The sequence below is a fragment of the Panulirus ornatus genome, chromosome 16 (genome assembly GCF_036320965.1).
Source record: "Panulirus ornatus isolate Po-2019 chromosome 16, ASM3632096v1, whole genome shotgun sequence".
Lineage (NCBI taxonomy): Eukaryota > Metazoa > Arthropoda > Malacostraca > Decapoda > Palinuridae > Panulirus > Panulirus ornatus.
This window is the reverse complement of record NC_092239.1, coordinates 33,812,966-33,831,524: the sequence shown is the minus strand read 5'-3', so window position 1 is coordinate 33,831,524 and position 18,559 is coordinate 33,812,966. Positions and strand designations below refer to the sequence as shown.

At 45.1% G+C, this 18,559-nt stretch overlaps 1 protein-coding gene across 2 annotated transcripts in view; it reads left to right on the top strand.

Annotated features, from left to right (window-relative positions):
* Positions 1-18,559, top strand: part of LOC139754235 (uncharacterized) — a 487,834-nt gene that overhangs the window by 446,148 nt on the left and 23,127 nt on the right. For both annotated transcript variants that reach the window (XM_071671545.1, XM_071671546.1), the window contains one exon: positions 14,231-14,273. In XM_071671545.1, the coding sequence (XP_071527646.1) occupies positions 14,231-14,273 (43 nt within the window). The remainder of the gene's footprint in view (positions 1-14,230; positions 14,274-18,559) is intronic.

Genomic DNA, 18,559 nt, shown 5'->3' with positions numbered 1-18,559 from the left:
TTACGATTTTTTTTTTGGGAGGGTGGTCTGTTGGAGGATTCTGGGGGGCCTCTTGACTGAAGAATGGGTTTTGGAGAGTTGAAGACACTCTAAGGGTTTTCTTTTGGGGAGGGATTCTCGTAAGGTGTTTTCTAAGTTTTACAGTGATCGAGAAAGATTTAGCAAAGCAGAATAAAAAGAATAAAAAAAAGAAAAAGATATGAACGTACTAAACCCAGAGGCTTGAGGGGGAGTGCTGCATTCTCTCCCACTAGAAAAGTCGTGTTTGGTGAAGTTTCCTTTGTGTGGAAGCGGGTGTGGTCCCCCCGTGGCTGTCATCTCCAGGGATAATAATTTGCGGCTTAGGGATGGCGGATGGATGGGTAAGCAGCGATATATCTCTCGGGGTAGGCGATATCTTGGCAGGAGCAGTATTGGTGTGGTGTGTGGTGGAGTGTGTGTGTGGGGGGGGGAGGGAGCGCCGCCTTTGCTGAAGCCAGAAGCAGAGGGAGGGAGGGAGAGAGAGAGAGAGAGAGAGAGAAGGCGTGGCGCATAGCCCAACCAAAGGAGACAAAGTACCAGGGCCAAGTCGTCTTTGGCCATCATTATGCAAAACATCCATTTTTTTTTCGCGTTGCGAACGTATTCTTGTGATTTTTTTTTTTTTCTCTCTCTCTTCCAAGGAATGTCAGCTTATTTGGCCAACCGCTGGAAGTGTGAGTTTCCTGAATTATGCGGGTAATAACTGGAGTTAGCGGTAATTACGGGTGATGTAAGTGCGGTTGGCCTGGCCCAAGGGGAGCACAGGGTGTTGATAGCAAGGTGGCTCCGAGAAAATGGAGATGTACAGGGTAGGGTGAGGGAGGGGGGGTGTTTATGGGCGTTAATTTGTCCTTGTTTACTGCTGCTTCCGAGAGGGTCACCTGGAGGGCGTTGTTGGTGGTGGTTGGAGTGGGGGATGGATGTCAGGTGGTGGTGATGGTGGGGAGGAGGAGGAGGAGGAAGAGAGTTGTTGGTGGAGGTAAGGGAATTCTTGTCGTCAAGGCATGGGGCTGTGTAGTGGACGTCCGGGGTTGTTTTTATTGCCGTGAGGACATAGTGATGGAAAGTGTAGGGTCGTTGTTGGTGGTGAGGGAGAGGGGGATTTGTGTTCACAGAGCCTGGTGGAGGAGCAGTGTTGTTGGCGGCAGCTACGCCGAAGGGTGGGGCAAAGACGTTGATAATATGCCTCCTTAGCCTCCCCACATCCTGGAATCCAGATAAATGCTTGCTGTGTGTGTGTGTGTGTGTGTAGCTTGATCATCCACACCCCCATCCACCTCCACACACCCAGTTCGAGCCACTCGCGCTGGGCTGTGAACTCCAATTACTTCAAGGCATAAAGTGAAATAGCATTACTTGTCCAGCACAGCGTAATAAAAGGCAACATAAAAACGTCTAGTTTAACAACGTGTGTCTTTGTCCGTTGTCTGAACTCGGGGCTCTGAATAGTACCTTTAGTCAGGCCCTAATTCTAACTTGGGGTCTGGGTTATATGTGTAATCAGTGTTGATGGAAGAATCGTTCGTTATTTTCTGAACCGAGCTGGACGAATTCTGAGAGGTTTCGTTATGTGGACTCCCCCCCCCCCTCCCTGTTTTGTCACAAGCGGGATGGTCAACGCTGGCGGGCGGGTGGATCTGTGGACGTACACCGTGATCGGTGGAACCATGAGAGAGAGAGAGAGAGAGAGAGAGAGAGAGAGAGAGAGAGAGAGAGAGAGAGAGAGAGAGAGAGAGAGAGAGAGAGAGACCCCCGCCAAGTTCTACTTCTCTTTTACAACAAGAGTCACTTGTGTGCGCGACACTATATTCTTTGAGCAGACTACATTGGCTATGTAGGGAGGACGGAGGGTTGGCAGAAGACCTGATGGTCTGTGACGAGGTTATCTGTGGGAGAACAGGACTAGCATCCTACATTTCTTAAGTCTATATAGATTGAGACAGGACAGTAAAGCAAGGAGGCTCCTTTCCACCCCACACACTGTAGATGGAAACAGGAGGCAAGGAGGCGGAGGCTCCTCTCCACCCCGCCCTGCTATAGATGGAGACAGGACAGTGGTGCAGAAGCTTCCTCATCTGCTTTAGTTTCGCCTCAGCCCATGGAGACGGTAATGGCGACAGTCTACATAACAGAAGAGCTCTGTGCGAGTCTGGATAACAAGTGATTACCGCCGTGGGATGCAGCCGTGGCGTAATGAGGGTTGATATTGGTGCTAAACACACTATCCGGGATGTGACCCATTATGATGTTGGTGGGGGTGTGTTGGGGAGGAGGAGGAGGATGCTGCTGGTGCGTGCATTCCTCACAGCCACGCAGCCTGTGTACGACGAGGCCAAGCTTGGGCCCAGCAGCGAAGCTTTAGACGACCTAAAGGTCCTTTGACGACGGACACTTAAGCCCTGGACGACAGTAAGGTTGTCTTGACGACTGCATCAAGCTTTGGTCTGGCACTTAAGCTGTGAACGACATTATGGTCCAGACGACAGCACTGAGCTTGGACCGACACGCTAAGCTTTGGACGACACTAAGGTCTCTTCCACCGGGCTCTGGATGACTCGAAAGCTTTGTGGACAAAGCTTTGGACGCCAGTAACTTCTGAAAGGTCAGCAAAAGTTTAGGACGTCGACATTCAGTCTCCGTCTCGCCACGACTTGCGGCTGTGTTAAGCCATCGCAAAGTGCAAACTCATTTGCCATCCATTATACGTACGAAAGTAGTTGCATTACACGGTGCCAAAGGCTTGTTGGGGGTGTAATTTGAGTTCTGAGGCTTCACTTTGCTTTTGACTTGGTTGGTTTGAGCGGCGCTGAGGAGGGAGCCAGTGAGGAAGGTGACTTGCCACAGCAGGATATTCCGTGAACATTTTTTCAGTTCGATGAGACTTCGAAGTGCAATATTTTTTTTTTTATGTTGAAGGTTAGGCTCTCGGGGTAACATCTTCCTTGAGATCTTGATTAAGATATCAAAAGGGCCAGAAAGATTCGCGAGTAAAAGAAGAAGAGGAGGAGTTAAGTTGAGAGTGTTGTTGGAAGTGGAAAAATTAGCATTTTATGAAGGATTGGGCACGATCTCGTCTTGGAAAGGCCTTCCCGGACAACCTGGCTGGGAGACCAAAAGTTCTGCAGTGGATATCTATTTCCCTCTCGTGGACTTCACCATTAGCTTTTGAATAACCCGCATCATGCTCGACAAGAAAGGGACAGCCTGGCTGGAACATCACTGCGGGGAAGAAAAAAAGGCGAAGTGGAAGTAGCTTCCAGCAGGCGTGTATCATGGAGACATGATGGCGGGTGCGAGTATATACTGCAAGATATAACGGTAAATTAAGATTGTGATTGGACGATAGAGCCAAGAGCCGCGAGGAGCATATCTAATTATCTTATTACCAAGTGATGATGACGAAGCAGGGAGCGCACAACCTTGGCCCTTCGCGTCACCATCCAGGCTCTTGTCTTGTCCCGAAGGCTCCCGGCCGCTCTTCGCAGCGACGTCTTGCGCGCCTCACCTTGCGCTTTGGCAACCTTACTCCATTACTGCTTTGATTGTGTTGGAGGATGGTAATAATTGGTCGTGGTGGCCCCGCGGGTCTGGTGCCTTGAAGACGGGATCTTTATACCTACTGCCTTCTGTGTTCCCATTAACGCAGGGGGGAGGTGGGATGAGAGAGAGGGAGGGAGAGGATCTTGGCGTGTCTGGAAGCCCCCGAGATCCAGATGTTCGTGGACATTTGAGACTCCGGAGTGTTACAGCGAACACGGGCCGTTTTAAGAGGGAATGGTCAACACGCTGATCTTGGAGCAACAGTTACCTAAAGCGAGTTGAGAACAAGGGACAGTTGATACCCTTTGTGGGTGACGGGTTCCCAAATTAGCGGGGGTATGATTCTTGTCAACCCGTAAGACTTTGCCTTCTTCCTATATCGGTACGTTTCGCAAGGTTTGCTCTGTGGTTTTCACTGTACAAAGGCCTGACTTCGAATGACACTCCGTGTCGAGAGAGCAGTTACGAATCTGAGTGTGGTAGTAAACTGATAACCAGAATTCGTCATATATTGTAACCTTTCCCCGCTGCCCCCCAGCGACAAAGTGTACATATATATAATTTTTTCTATTCATTTGTTAACCCGACTTTAGAGACGCCATAGACAGTGTTTAGCATGCCTGTGTATACTGCTTCAAGGCCAGTTAGAAAATAAACTCGTCGACATAGCTCCTTTATATCAAGGGGAGACCACAGTGGTTCAAAGACAAAATGACTGGCCGCTGGAGATTACAGGTTATTGTGCGATTTGTGAGGAGTGTGGACTAGAGGAAGATTGTCTGGGCGTTGCGTTGGAGGGGGGATTGTATGAGAGTGAGGAGGAAGATTGTATGAGGGTCGTGGGGAGATTGTTATGGTGGAGGAGGGATTCTGTAGGGTTTGCGTTGGAGGAGGATTCTCCAGGGTTTGTGTTGGAGATTGCCTGTGTGAGATTGGTGTAGGAAGAGAATTGTGTTGGGGTTGTATGTATGATTGATAGCGGAGAAATCGAAGTCTTTTTAACTTCTGTGTTACGTATATACAGTGGGAAGAAAGTACGCAGGGAACTACTGTATGTGTTGTGGCAGTTCCTTGTGAGTTGGGGGGGAAAACTTGGGAAAAAGAATGTCTTGGAGAAAAGTCGACCTCAAAGCCACTATGGAAGAAGAGGTCTTCCCAGCTCGAGTGAGAAAGCTGTGTCCTTCCTGCAGAAGAAGAAGAAAAAACTTTCGAAACGGCCGCAGCTCCTTCAGGAAAGAAAGAAAAAACAAGAAATCCCTAAGAGGAAGTGGAGGAGGTTGACTGTAAATTGAAAATCTCATTCAGAAGTTAGGGGAAGGAAGGACGAGGAATCTCTGCTATTTGGGTTTGAAAAAAAAATAGAAAAAATACTTTGTCATACGAGGTATTTTTGTCATACGAGAAGGTTTAGACCCAAAGAACCGCCACTACCACTAGCCCTTTTTAAGGTACGGTTTAAGGTATGTACTGTGGGGTAAGGGCTGGACCCTTAAGCACGACGGTACGCCCCTTAGGCATGATGGTTTTCGGCCTTTTAAGGGTTAGTTAATAGGGGTCATTTGTGGGGCATAGATGGGACAAAGACAACCCTGACGCCAAGTAGGAGAGAGAAGCGGCAATATAGTTGTGTTGCGGGGAGCGAGCATGAGCAACTCAAAGTGGCCTGGAGTAGTTCTCAAGAGCCTGACAAAGCAACAGCGCCTTGCGTCACAGGAAGGCTTGGTCCCGTGTACTCGCTCTCGTAACTACGGGCATACGGCAGCGAGAGGAGGGGTGACGGTGATGAGAGAACGTGTCGCAGGCCGTCTTAACATGATGCGTTCAACGCGTTGAGGTATGCGACACATGAGTGAAATGCCGCTGGTTGAATCCTGTGTGTGGTGTGGCGGGGGTAAGCACGGTGAGGATAAATTCTCGTAGCGATATTCTTTCTGTTTATTTTTTCGTGGTTTTTGCATGTCCCTTCATTTTTTTTTATCGTTTTTTTTCTTTGATATTATCAAGGTACTGTTACTGTATTACCTTATCGTGTGTGTGTGTGTGTGTGTGTGTGTGTGTGTGTGTGTGTGTATTGAAGACCAGGATGGCGTGTGGTGAGGTGGTGTGTGTGTGTGTGTGTGTGTGTGTGTGTGTGTGTGTGTGTGTGTGTGTTGCAGGAAGCCAAGAAAGTGGGCGGTGGGGAAGCCCTGCTGGACATATCTTGTACCCTCTCCTCCTCCTCCCTGATGTCGCTAACACATTTGTGAGGTCAGCCGCACAAGCCACTCTTAAGCCACCCAGCCACACACCTGCCTGCTGGTGTCTGCCGGTTTTCTCCTGCTACATACTTTTAATTACCGCCACACAACCCACCTTATCAAGTGTTCCTTTTTGTTTTTTTCCTTTTTTTTTTTTAATCCGTCGGACCCACTCGTGAATATTATTATATTTCTAGGTTTGTACTTGCAGATTTTTGGTGGGAGAGAGAGAGAGAGAGAGAGAGAGAGAGAGAGAGAGAGAGAGAGAGAGAGAGAGAGAGAGAGAGAGAGAGAGAGAGAGATCCGGACACAGTTTGAAGATTGAGAAAGTATCTTATCTTTTCACCCATTTCTTGATGTCGCTGTTTGTCTGTCAAATTACGTGTGTGTACTGAGCGTGGGAGGAGTTTTCTGCACCCTTGGGGGGCGCCCATCGCCTTCAACTTTACTCTTATCCAACACTTATAAAACTACTACTTTACATCTTTTCTAACAAGTGTCTTGCCTACTTCCGTGTTTGCTGTCAATGTGTGTGTGTGTGTGTGTGTGTGTGTGTGTGTGTGTGTGTGTGTGTGTGTAGTTGTCTGTCATTGCGTGCTGTGAGGGAATGCAGCTCATAGCGGACCGTGGTGATGTATGACCGCTCATTGGTGGGCCCCAAAAAGCCTCCTACCCAGCTTTCAGACACGTGTGATGTACAGTACAGTCCTTTTGTTACCTCTGGGCTCCTGAGGACGAGTGTGGCTGGTAAGTGGGGGTATACCTAGTGTGTGCTTGGTCCTGGGTCATAACTTTGCCTGTCCACGAAGGGCGAGTGTATTTCTGAGCTTACAGCCCAAAGAGGGATGACCGTTCTAACCCTTCCAAGTATTGTTCTGTCGCTCTTGACTTTTATTGATTCTGGAGTGGTCGAGTTTGTCCTCCGCTCCTAGTGCCTTAAGTCTTTTGAATCCTGGGGTCTGATCTCCAAGCTTTCCTCTTTTAACTTTCCTCCCTCACTACGTCTCTTGTTCAGCTTGCTCTATGGCTGGTCTTTGTTTTTGATAGTTGACAGGTTCAACTTCTCCCCTTTTCTCTGTAGGTGTTTTGAACTGAAGGGTTGGTCGTTGTGACGTTTTCTTCTTTTCCGACACCGCTAAGCTTTAGAACTCTTCAGCTTCACAGTATCTTTCTTAACACTCGCCACCTGACTCTTTCCCAACACAGCCAAGGTTTGAAAGTCTTTACCTTCTTGTATGTTTCGTAAAGCACCTGCCACCTGACCCTTTTTTGAGGAGGCTGATTGTCTTTCTCCTCAAACTCTTTTTTTTTACCCTACTTCTCTCCTTGCTTCCCCAGCTCTATAGGCCCTTCTTATAGTTCACATAAGGCCCCGCCTTTTCTCGGGACTTTTACTCATGACCTGTTTCCTCGACGGGAGAACAAGCGACGAGGGTTTGGGTGAGCGTTGGATGAGTGTGCGTGACCGGCTTAATGCAACGTGGAATTCATTGGGGTTGCTAAGGTCTGAAACTTGCATCATGTAGGCTGCTTCTATATATTCTTCCTGTTTGTTTAGTCTCATTCTTCCCTCACTCTTTCTCTTTCTTTCCATCCCTTTTTCTTTTATTATTCTTAATGTCATTTAGTTATTTCTCCCCTTTTTGATTTTTACCGTACCGTACCCCATGAACTCGACGGTACGATCTTCGAGCACGGCGTTGCGATCCTGGTTATGATTTTAGTATAGAATGGCTTGGCCTTTCACTTGATCATTGAGGTTTAAGTCGGCTCAAGAAAATAATCGACTGCGTTGTGGAAGTAAAAAGACAAGACAGTCTGCTCTTGAGGACCACAAAGAGCCATATTGTGCAGCGAGATGTTGTGCGTTGTGACGAAATTCTTTGTCGACTGGTGGTTAATAACTCGACGTTGACCGTGGCAGTCGATAGGCCTAGAGGCCTAATAACGAGCCAAAGCCAGCCTTTTGTCGGCGTAAGATGTGTACATAGGCTGAGGCAAAGCAGGGCAGTAATCCGTCCAGTCCCCCCACGGCGCACCCCACACATCAAGGAGCTTCCCAACCCTCTTACTGCCGCTGATGCTCTTATCTGCTTTTGTCCGATTTGAGGCCGTAAGCCCGCGATGAAAGGTGGGGAAGCCACGGGCGTGTGAGGGCGACCCGTCGCTGAAGGAAGACCGTCCTTGTATCCTAGTTTTAACGTCGCAGCTGGAGGAAGGCTGTCGTGTCAAGTCATTCAGGCCGTCTTGGATAGACTCTTCGACGAATCAAGACAAGTAGTAGGTTAAGAAAATTAAACTTCCCTCTAGGTCGAGCGATTCCACCCCGCGGCCTAGGAGTAGCCAGGGATGTGCCAGTAGAAGACCCCCCACCCACCCCCTAAGACCACATGACATATTCGCCAGCCCCATATAAGGGGTTCTAGGGTTATGTATTAATACTATTGATAAAAGTAGGAATCATGATATGCTGAAAGACATGCTGCTTGCTCCGTCACCCAGACCTCAACTTTAAAGATCGTAATCAGGAGCGTAGACATGCGATCTTACTAACTGCAAATCTCCCGTCGTGATTTACTGTGTATAAAGTCAGAGTTCCTGGAGGATGTGGCGCGCCTGGCAAATGTGGCGGTAGGTGGGTGTGAACCACAGCGTATAATATTGGCGAAGTAATGGTGTCAGTGGCCGGCTTTTACCCGGGGCCCCGCGCCCCCCCCTCCCAACACATCACCACCAGAAGGAACCTGCCAAATAAAATGACCTTTATCCCTGCATTTGACTGTCATATATTTCGCTAACGACGCACCAAGTCTTTCACCTCAATAAACCAAGGGCATAACGTGTTTAATAATCATGATGCATGCGTTTTATATTGCAAAGTGAATGGTAAATTATGTCGGCCGAAAATTTACGGTCGCTGGCAGCTGCCGCTTGGTTAGCAGACCGAGGTTCATCTTGGGTAAATGTTCATTATTACTCTGTAAATACCTGGGATCTTCTTCCCGTCTAGGTGGAGGAGGAGGAGGGTGGTACTTGAGGGTCGGAGGGAGCCCGGAGAAATACATGACCAGTCACTGGTTGCTGCAGAGCTGGATTGGTGTAGGGCACACACACACACACCAGTCATCAGTTTCCTGGTAGTAGAGGGTACTCCATGCATGGCGATGGACGTGGTGTAGTTAGACTCCCTGTTTGCTTGACGGTGGCATTGATATTCAACGCGTTGTGCGTGGGTAATTTGTCAGCACTGGTAACCCTTGATGATTTCTCATCCTCTGCTCCCCAACAACAGAGTGTACCGTACGTATCAGCCAGGTTACGTCGGCTTACAGGTTAATTGAGCGGAGGAGAGACACCAAAACTTGGTCCCTGACTGAAGTTAGAAGACCTCCAAAATGATGGGAAATACCTCACTGGCGTGGGGAGTGGGGCATCATGAAGAGGAGTGGGCGATAAACGTGCACTATTTTTTTTTTTTTTTCGAGGGGGTGATAACTCGAAAAAAGAGATGCTGTTATTTCTACCCTGTGTTGCGGTCTCGTCCACAACCCCCGTCACGCTTTGGTGGAGAGAGAGGTCCCTGTGAGGAGAGGCTGCGCAGCGGGTTCTCTGAACCTTAATGTTTCATTCTGCTATTTGCGAGTGACAGGTGCAGTCATTTATCACATTTATTCTTGTAGAAACAAAGCCATGAAATCGCACTTTCCTAATGACCAGATGAGAATGTTTTGGTCTTACAGAATTGTTACTGAAAAAAAAAAAAAAACGCTCAAACTGACTGCTTTAAGTTACGATGATAAAAGAAAAACGTTGGGTGCCATAATATTTCAAGTCAAAAATTCTCTGAGAATCTCCTTGTGTGGTGAGTAATTTCCATTAAGACTCGCGAGGGAGCCTCGTCGTTTTTATTGTACTAAATTGTCGGTAAAACCTCTTGGAAATGGTCCATTATCACGTAGGATGGTGAGACTTGATTTTGTTGTTAAGAGCATTTAGCGATGGCCACTGTGTGAAAAGGGGTCGCAATTCGACACCATCGTAAATTGCACTTTTATGAGAGTAATAGTCCAGCGTTAGATCGGCTTATGATGGTGCCGGTATATTTTGATAAGAAAATTTGTTATACCGCAAACGGTTCATCGTAAGCACACGAAACGCACACGATTTACATACAGCGTGGCTTCCCTTGCAGCCTAGCGTGTTGGGCTTGCGATCCTCGTATAATCAGGTTCTGGTATTGCATCATCTTTTGTGACTGGTGAATTGACGGCGAGCCTGGGATGGATAAGACAGCAAAGGTGACCTAGGCTTGAAGGAGAGAGCGAGTTCTGGGCCTGAAGGCTAGGGTGAAATGAGCCAAAAGGTAAGGAAGGGTAGGTTGGGCCGAAGACGAGGATGAGCTTGGCCTGTCATATTGGATAAACGCGTGGTTATGCTGTTTTGCATCATTTTTGCTGTTACATATATGGGGAAGGGCGGTAAATGCCGTGAGTGTGTGTATGGTTTTAAGAACAATATTGAACTCCCAGAGATGCACAAGATTTTTCGATTGGCGTTTATATGTAGTTTGAGGTTGACCTCCTGAATTAGCCAAGGAGTCGATCTACAGTTAGCTTGTCGGCCGGTGGAAGCAGTTCAGTGGGTTGCAGCAACTGGTGTCAGGTCTCTTGATGTGAAGTGTATCATGGGTCACATTTGGTTCCAGTCATGTACAGCAAAGGACTGGTATTAAGTGCGTTGTTAACCGTCCTCTTCTTGCATTAATTTGGGTTCTTTGTATGACCTTCCCCTGCACATACATACTTAGGCATTTCCGTCGTAGCCTCGGCCTTTTTGTGGTGTCAGTTCTTATTGTCGTCTGCAGAATCCACGATCATTACATGCACTTTACTGTAGGGAAGTACCCATACCCGCCCCGGCCTGCATCAGATCCATACTTTTGCCGTTAACAGCGAAAAATTTAGATATGAAGAGAGGAAGAAGTCTCAAATAGATTGTGTATGTAGTTTCCTGGAATTTTCCGTCCCTGATGTGCTATTTGTATCTGATTTGGTACTTTTGAGGGATCTGTAATTGCAAAATATGACCTGTGAAGTTATCTGTATTAAGTACGCTGTGAAGAAACATTGTAAACATCTTAGACCTTATGTAGTTTGAGAAGCTTGCAACCATGAGGACAACATAGTATAGAAATTTAGAAATTTCAAGGACAAGAATCAACACTGTTCCGTATGCCTACTGACACTGAGCAGTATGGCAGCCTAGCTCTAGATCAATATGTTGGAGGGTAGAAGACCTCCAAAACCTTTGCAAGGTATATGTAAAGTAAGGGAAAGTTTAGTCCCAGACCCAGCTGCATGAGTAGAAAACATCTAGAACGGTTCCCCAGTGATCGTAAGGTATACATAAGGAAAAGTTATAAAGAGGCTTATCAGGCTGGACGTTCGTTCGGGGAGAACCCCAGCCAGCTCTTTGTGGCGTCATAGCTTAGGGCGCAAGGGGCACCTACAGGGGCTTGCTGCGAGCGTCTGTGGTGCAGTAACATAGGTGGACATACTTGAGGGGATGGTGCAGTAAACATGTGTTTGGCCGTAAGGTAAGGCAGTAACGTGTGTGACGACCCAAGGGTTGTTATATGTCCTGTTGTAACACATCCGGTGTTAGGATAAAACTGGAACCCTTGAGGCGTCTTTCTTTTTTCCTGAACGAGTCAGTCTCCTTCCCCGGTCCCCCTCTGACAGTTAAGGCGCTTCTTCTATACCTTGAATCATACATCCCTGAATCAGCCAGTCTTGGCCTGGCCCTCTCTGACTGTTGAGGCACCTTTTCCTCCCTTGAATTTGCCAGTCTGTTGCCCTGGACGCCTCCCCACTTCATCTTCCCCTCCTGTCGGAGCTGCAGTATATTTGAGCGTGGTTTTGAGCATCTTTGACGGGTTTGTGATGTCATAACTCTCAATATGTATGTAAGGATCTCGGCGGGTTCCTGCTTCGTTGACTTTATAGCCAATAAAAGTATTTCCCCCGGCGGGAGAGTGCTGGAGGCACGGGTGTCTGCGACAGAGCTCGGTCGTTCTTCAAGGAGCACTGGCTGCCGCCCGTGGGGGCGGCCAGCTGCTGGCCGCCCATACACTCGCACGAGTTGCATCTACAGGCGAGCGTGCCTAAAGGGGGAAAGACTCTGTAAAACTCGTAACATAATTTTCCGCCAATTGCTTTATGGCGGGTTACATGGATCCGAGCCCAACTGTTGTCGGGGGGTAGAGGGATGGCGGCGTCTCGCTTACGTTCAGGGAACGTCTCTGATAAAACGTTCTTGTGCGGTTTTATGCGGCGTTTTATGCGTTTTATTCTGGGTTTATGTGGCGGTTTATACGTTTTATGCAGCGTAGCGAGCGCGCGGGGCAGTTGTCGTGAAGTAATGGCCGGCATAAAAGTTTTACACGACTCCTTTACGGTCTACACCCGCCGAGCCTCATGCTAGGGTGGGCGGGCGTCGAAGAACGGGCCGGGGGAGGGATAGTTTGTGGGTAGGTGAAAGAGTGGGGAGTGGGAGAGCGCCTCCAAAAGCCAGGGCAACACGCTATGGGAAGGAGGAGGGTCAGGTCTACAAACACCTGTGATACCGTGATTAATTTCTCTCTTTTCCTTTTACCTTGTTTTTCCACCCGAGATGGCCTCTGGTGGGGGCATATTTTGCCCCGTGCCATGTCGGTCTCTTGGGGAAATAAAAAAAAACCATCTTAAGGTAAGGAAGGTCCCAGATCTTGCTCTTGGGTTGCAAGATATCTCGGGCCAGACAATGTGGGTAGAAGACTCCTAAAACCATAATACCGTTCCTGACTGTGACGCATTCACGGGCCTCCCAGGTTCGAGCTCATAGGTTCGAATCCTGGTTACGGCAGTCAGTCTACAGTCAACCCAGCTGTTCATCCGCCCTTTGAGGCTGCCCGAGATATAATGGGTACCTGGTTCAGGCTAGAATATATATATATATATATATATATATATATATATATATATATATATATATATATATATATATATATATATTGTGTGTGTGTGTGTGTTATTGTCATAATACTTGATCGCCGTTTCACACATCAGGTAGGTAATGGCAGGAAATGATCGAAGAATGGCCGGCCCATCCACACACACACACACACACACACACACATATATATTGTTAGTGGGATGGAATTGATTAGAGCTTCAACTGCCTGTGCGTGTGCTGTCTTGGCTAACATAAGAATAGGAAATATTCCAGGCTGACTCTCGAGAGTGGTACAAGACCTCAGAAACAAATATAAAGTATGCATAAAAAAAGGTGATGCTTTGAATATGTTATCAGATTTTCCTATATTTTTTGTTAGATTAATTTTTTCTTTCAAGATATTGAAATGGGCTCTGAGTCTTTCACAAACTGAAAATTTGCATTGAAAGAGTACAGATTTAGGAAGTGTTTGGAGATCTTTCACAGCCACAGTATTGTGGTAATGTGATAAGGGAACTAAATTACTAAGAATGACTAAAATCAGTGAGGCTGTACTCCTTGGAGTGCAGACGGGAGAGGTTTATCATCATCCATACCTAGAAAATCCTAGAAGGTATGGTTCTCGACTTACATTTGGAAATAAAATCCTACTGGAACAACAGGCTTGAAAGACTTTGTAAAATACTGCCTTGGAAATCTAAAGGTGCAAGAGAGAGAGAGAGAGAGAGAGAGAGAGAGAGAGAGAGAGAGAGAGAGAGAGAACACCTTGAGCACCAGGGCCCAAGACTTAAAACCTTGCCATCTACCATCAGAAACATCATTTTATGCATAGCGGAGAAGTTCAAGAGTGCATTGGACAAGTACCTGCAAAGTGTACCAGACTAGCCAATCCATCAGCCTGGGTCCAGGCCAGGCTGTAGGGGTAAAGACTCCATTAGGTATACTTACAAAGGTTTTTCTGTGTTTGTAGTTGCCTTTCATTATCTTATTTTAGTTTCAGGGGCTGCCCTGTAGCAAAGCTTCCTTTGTAGGATCCTGGTCTACCAGGGTGCTTGGTGCTGTCTGTATAAATTTGTTGTTAATATGCTGGGTAGTCTGGCTAGTGTTTCATGCCCATGAGGAAGGTGTCCAATTGTTCTTTGGAGAGAGAAGTTTTCCCATGCCATTTCTTATATTTATTAGCATGTTTATAGGTAGAATAGATGTAGGCCTGACATTTTATATTGTTTTTACACCATAACTTCTTTTATTTAGTTTACAAACTCTACTCAGTCTGTCTTTCCTACAAGATTTGCATATCTCCGTGCAGGTTGTTCTTGGCCTTCAAATATTTCTTTAGTATGTATTGTCACCTTTTATCAACATCTGTTTCTTAATACAGTAAGTTGTATATGTTGCTCTCTTAGACACTGGTACAATAATGATTTCTTGTGTTGCAGGTTTCGGATGCAGAATCTGATTACTTCAGAGCATCAAGTAGAGGTAAGTCAGCACCACTGGTGTACCAAGCTATGTGGCTTCAGGTATCACCATGCAGGCACATCTTCATGTCTCACGGACTTAGCCGCCAAGCACTGGTCAGCAAGTACATTAGTAGAGGAAAGAAACATGCCTGGTATAGGATAGTGTTCCTGCCCTGAATAGAAAAGGGTAAAATCCACCTGAAAGATAAGGATAGTACGAATACGGGACTCTCCTGAGGGAATACTGTATGGAGAATCATGGCCGTGATTAGATTTTTACCACAGGTGTATCAACAGTAATATGTTGAGTGTTTACAGTCAGTTTCTTGAATGGGTTCAGTCCAGAAATGTAAATATCAGTACTCTAGTGTAGTCAAGCCACCTCTGATCATAATAAAGTTGTATCAGGTCTTCCTTCTGTACAGTGTCACGTGAGGATTAATTTTGGGTTGACTGCAAACCATGATTTTCATATTTGTGTAAATCATGATTTACCTCTTTAATCTGCACTGTAGTATAGAGAATCAGGTCTAAGTAATTTCAGTTATTTTTATTGTAGTTGTACTTATTCTTCATAAGAATCATTGGAGAGCTGCACATTTTCTGAACAATTTTGCTCTCTAAAGCATACATGTTTAGTACTTTGAAGACTATTTTTATTGGTTTTGCCCATTTTATTTTCAAGGTTCCCAAAATTCAGCAAACCATTTTCTATTGGAAGTAATGGATTCTTTGTTTAGGTTGAAGTTTAGGTCAACAGACGTATTTATTTATGAATCTTTTACATTTCTTATCTTTGCTATGATGACTGTTTACATCCACTGTTCCCTTCAAGCTTTAATTCCTTTATGTTCCTCATGGTTAAGGAACAGAAACCTGTTTCTTGTAAACACATCAATTTCAGTTTCCTGATGGAAGACTTGGTGAATATTTAATGCTCAGTTCCAGTATGTGTGTTCTCTGTAGGTATAGTTGTTTTGCTTATTTTGGTGTCATCTACAGATTTGGACTTCCATGACGTAGTAGTTATTGTTGTAGGCAGCCTGGGGTTAAACATAAAGATTCAAATCCAGGTTGCTATGGTCGGTCCTCAGTCAACCCAGCTGCTCAACCTCCATGTGGATCAGTTGATTCAATGGGCATCAAGCTTAGTCTAGGGAAATGGTTCCCAAAGTGATCATTATAAACTCCTAGGGGTCAGTGGAAAAGTGCTGGGGATTGGTAAAATTCTAGGGGTTAAAAAAAATAACTTGTTTAAACAGTTAATAGTACACAGAATCTAGGGAAAGCTGAGCATGTTTGCATTATTCATATAGTAAGTTAGAAAACTATAACCTGTTGACTATCATTAGGCCCATTCTTCTTATTAAGGATCTAAACTTGTGTTAAAAGGAATTTTTCTTCAGCTAGTTGTGTTCTACACTTGTTCAGCTTTTCTGATTTAGTTTACACACACACACACACACACACACACACACATGCACTTATACATATTCGCCATTTTCCGCATTAGTGAGGTAGTGTTAAGAAGAGAGGACTGAGCCTCAGAGGGAATATCCTTGCTTAACCCCTTCTCTGTTCCTTCTTTTGGAAAATTAAAAACAAGATGGAAGGCAGCCACTGACCAGGGAGGTATGTTAATGATACTACTCTCCTTGGTTTTGGGAGGGTTTAGTGACAGTTGCATAGTGAACCAGCACTTCATTGGTTGTCAAGTTACTTTCCTCTGACCCAGGTAGCTGTCTTTTCTTTCTGCCTCACCCACTCTCCACAGCCATGCAGTTTCTCCTTGTCACATATAACATTTGAAAACACTTAATTCACAAAACTCATTCAACATAGCTCTAGATTTTCTAGTGGTGAGCACTGTATGAAATAGATAGAACTAGTAGGTAGGAACACTAAGCAGAATTGATAAGTAGGAACATTAAGGAGAAATAGTTGGTAGGAACAAGAAGCAAGAGCATTAGGTAGGGGTTGAAGACTTACAAAATCATCAAAAGATACGTATTAAGTAAGGACCTTGAAAAAACTAGGGATGCAGAGGAACCATCAGAACTACTGAAAAGTATGATTTTTGTAATGTAAGGTCCTAGACTGTGCTGGTCATAAAGGACGTTTGAAATCATCTTAAGGTATACCTAAAGTAAGGTCCTATACTGAGCTGTAGAGCTCGGACAGGGGTGTTGGGGTAGAAGAGCCCACTAAACCAGATATAAAAAATGGTGAGATAAAGTATGATGAAAATGGAGTGAGTGGCAGTGATGTGATGTGAAAGTTGGAGTGCAACATGAGCCTGTGCAGTGGCAGTGGCGGCTAACACGCTGTACACCCACCTCTCCTACATTGTTCATCCCTGACACCCTCAGCCCTTGGACGGCTGCAGGGCAGGTTTTGTCCTACACCAGGTGTGACTGACTCAAGGAACTATTCATGCCGTATATGTAGGACTGACCTAATGTATTTTGAGAGACATGCTTGAATAATTCATATGACTGAATAGCTAGACATAACTACACATATTGTCTTCAGGATATATATATATATCCTAAGTCAGGTACCCATTTTATCAACCAGTCCTCAAGTGAGGATGAACAGCTGAGCTGACTTTGGATCAACTGCCACAACTAGGATTTGAACCTATGTACTTGACCCCAGGTCACATCTAGGCCCCACAAAACTTTCCATGGTTTACCCCAGACACTTGACATGCCCTGGTTCCATCCATTGACAGCACATTGACCCTGGTATACCACATCGTTCCAGTTCACTCTATTCCTTGCACGCCTTTCACCCTCCTGTATGTTCAGGCCTCGATCACTCAAAATCTTTTTCACTCCATCCTTCCCCCTCCAATATATATATATATATATATATATATATATATATATATATATATATATATATATATATATATATATACTTTTTTCCTCAATGGTATTAGATGACACATCACAAAGGAACACTTTATTTTGTAGGTAGAGGATGAGTTGAAAATGTTTGTGGACAAAGTTTATAGAAAATTGCTCCTTGAAATCACATCCAGACCAAATGTATATTTTGTTGTACTGTATTTGCTTTTGAGAGTCGATGATCAGATAGGTGTTATAGTTTAGAGTAGAGTAGATGATTTTTTTTATAGTTTGATATTTTATATTTTCTTCAGTGATGTTAGATGACATTACAAAGGAAGATTGTTGTGTTGATACAAGACAGTATGAAAAAGGTGGATAGATAATTAGTTATAAATAAAAGGCAGTCAACTGTACATGAACCTGTTTTTAAGTATTAGTAGCTGGTGTAACAAGAAAATGAATCTCTGTTAGTGCTTCTTTTTAGGGATATGACATTGGGACTGATATAAAAGAAATTTTTAAAATGATTTCATGGCAATGTGTTATGACTTGATATTGACCAGATGGTGGAATTTGCGTATACGACATTGAACAGATGGTGGAATTGGCAGTTTGTATGAAAATTAGTCTGAAGAATTTATAAATTCTTAATAAAGGTCACCATAACTTAGCCTGATTGAAGTTGACATGCATAAATGAAAGAATTAATGAAAGAAAATGATCTTTGTAGTGTGAAGGGACTAGTTTAGTTGTTGGTATGCCCGGAGATTGGGAGCAGAGCCAGCAGGAGACTTGTCGTCTTTGTGATTGCAGCTGGTACAGCCATCACGGCATGTGTGGCTGGCTGCTACAGTCATACCAGTCTTGCAAGCTAAATATCTGCTGCATAATGGAGCATGCACTCCACTGTAACACTGTTGGCATGTGGCTCGCATAGACCTGTAGATGCTCTTGTACAGTTGAAGGATAGGTCACATCTGCATTTTATGGAGTGTTAAGAACTGTACTTACAAAAATTTAGCATAACGTAGAAAGGCCTGTGGGGGCTTGATTGTGGATAAGGGGCTGTAGTTTTGATGCATTGCACATGACAGCTGGAGAATGGATGAGTGAGAGGCCGTTCCTTGTCAATTTGTGTATCACAGTACAAGTATATTAATTTTCATTAGATTGTACTTGTAGCATGAGGTGAGTGAGCACTAGATGGTTTAAGGATGATACAGCATGAATGGTGATATCAAACCTTTACAATGGAATCTAGACTTAGAGATGAAGAGATTAAGGTATGATAGGAAGCTCCTGCTGCCCTGCTCCCTTGGCACACTCACAAGGCCACATTCTTGTAACTTTGAAGCAACCACAATGTTGTCATTGAGCTCATCCCAGTGATTTTCCCTTTTGTTTTTGATTTTGTATCTCATAGGTAGTAATATGTTCCTCCCTTTATTTG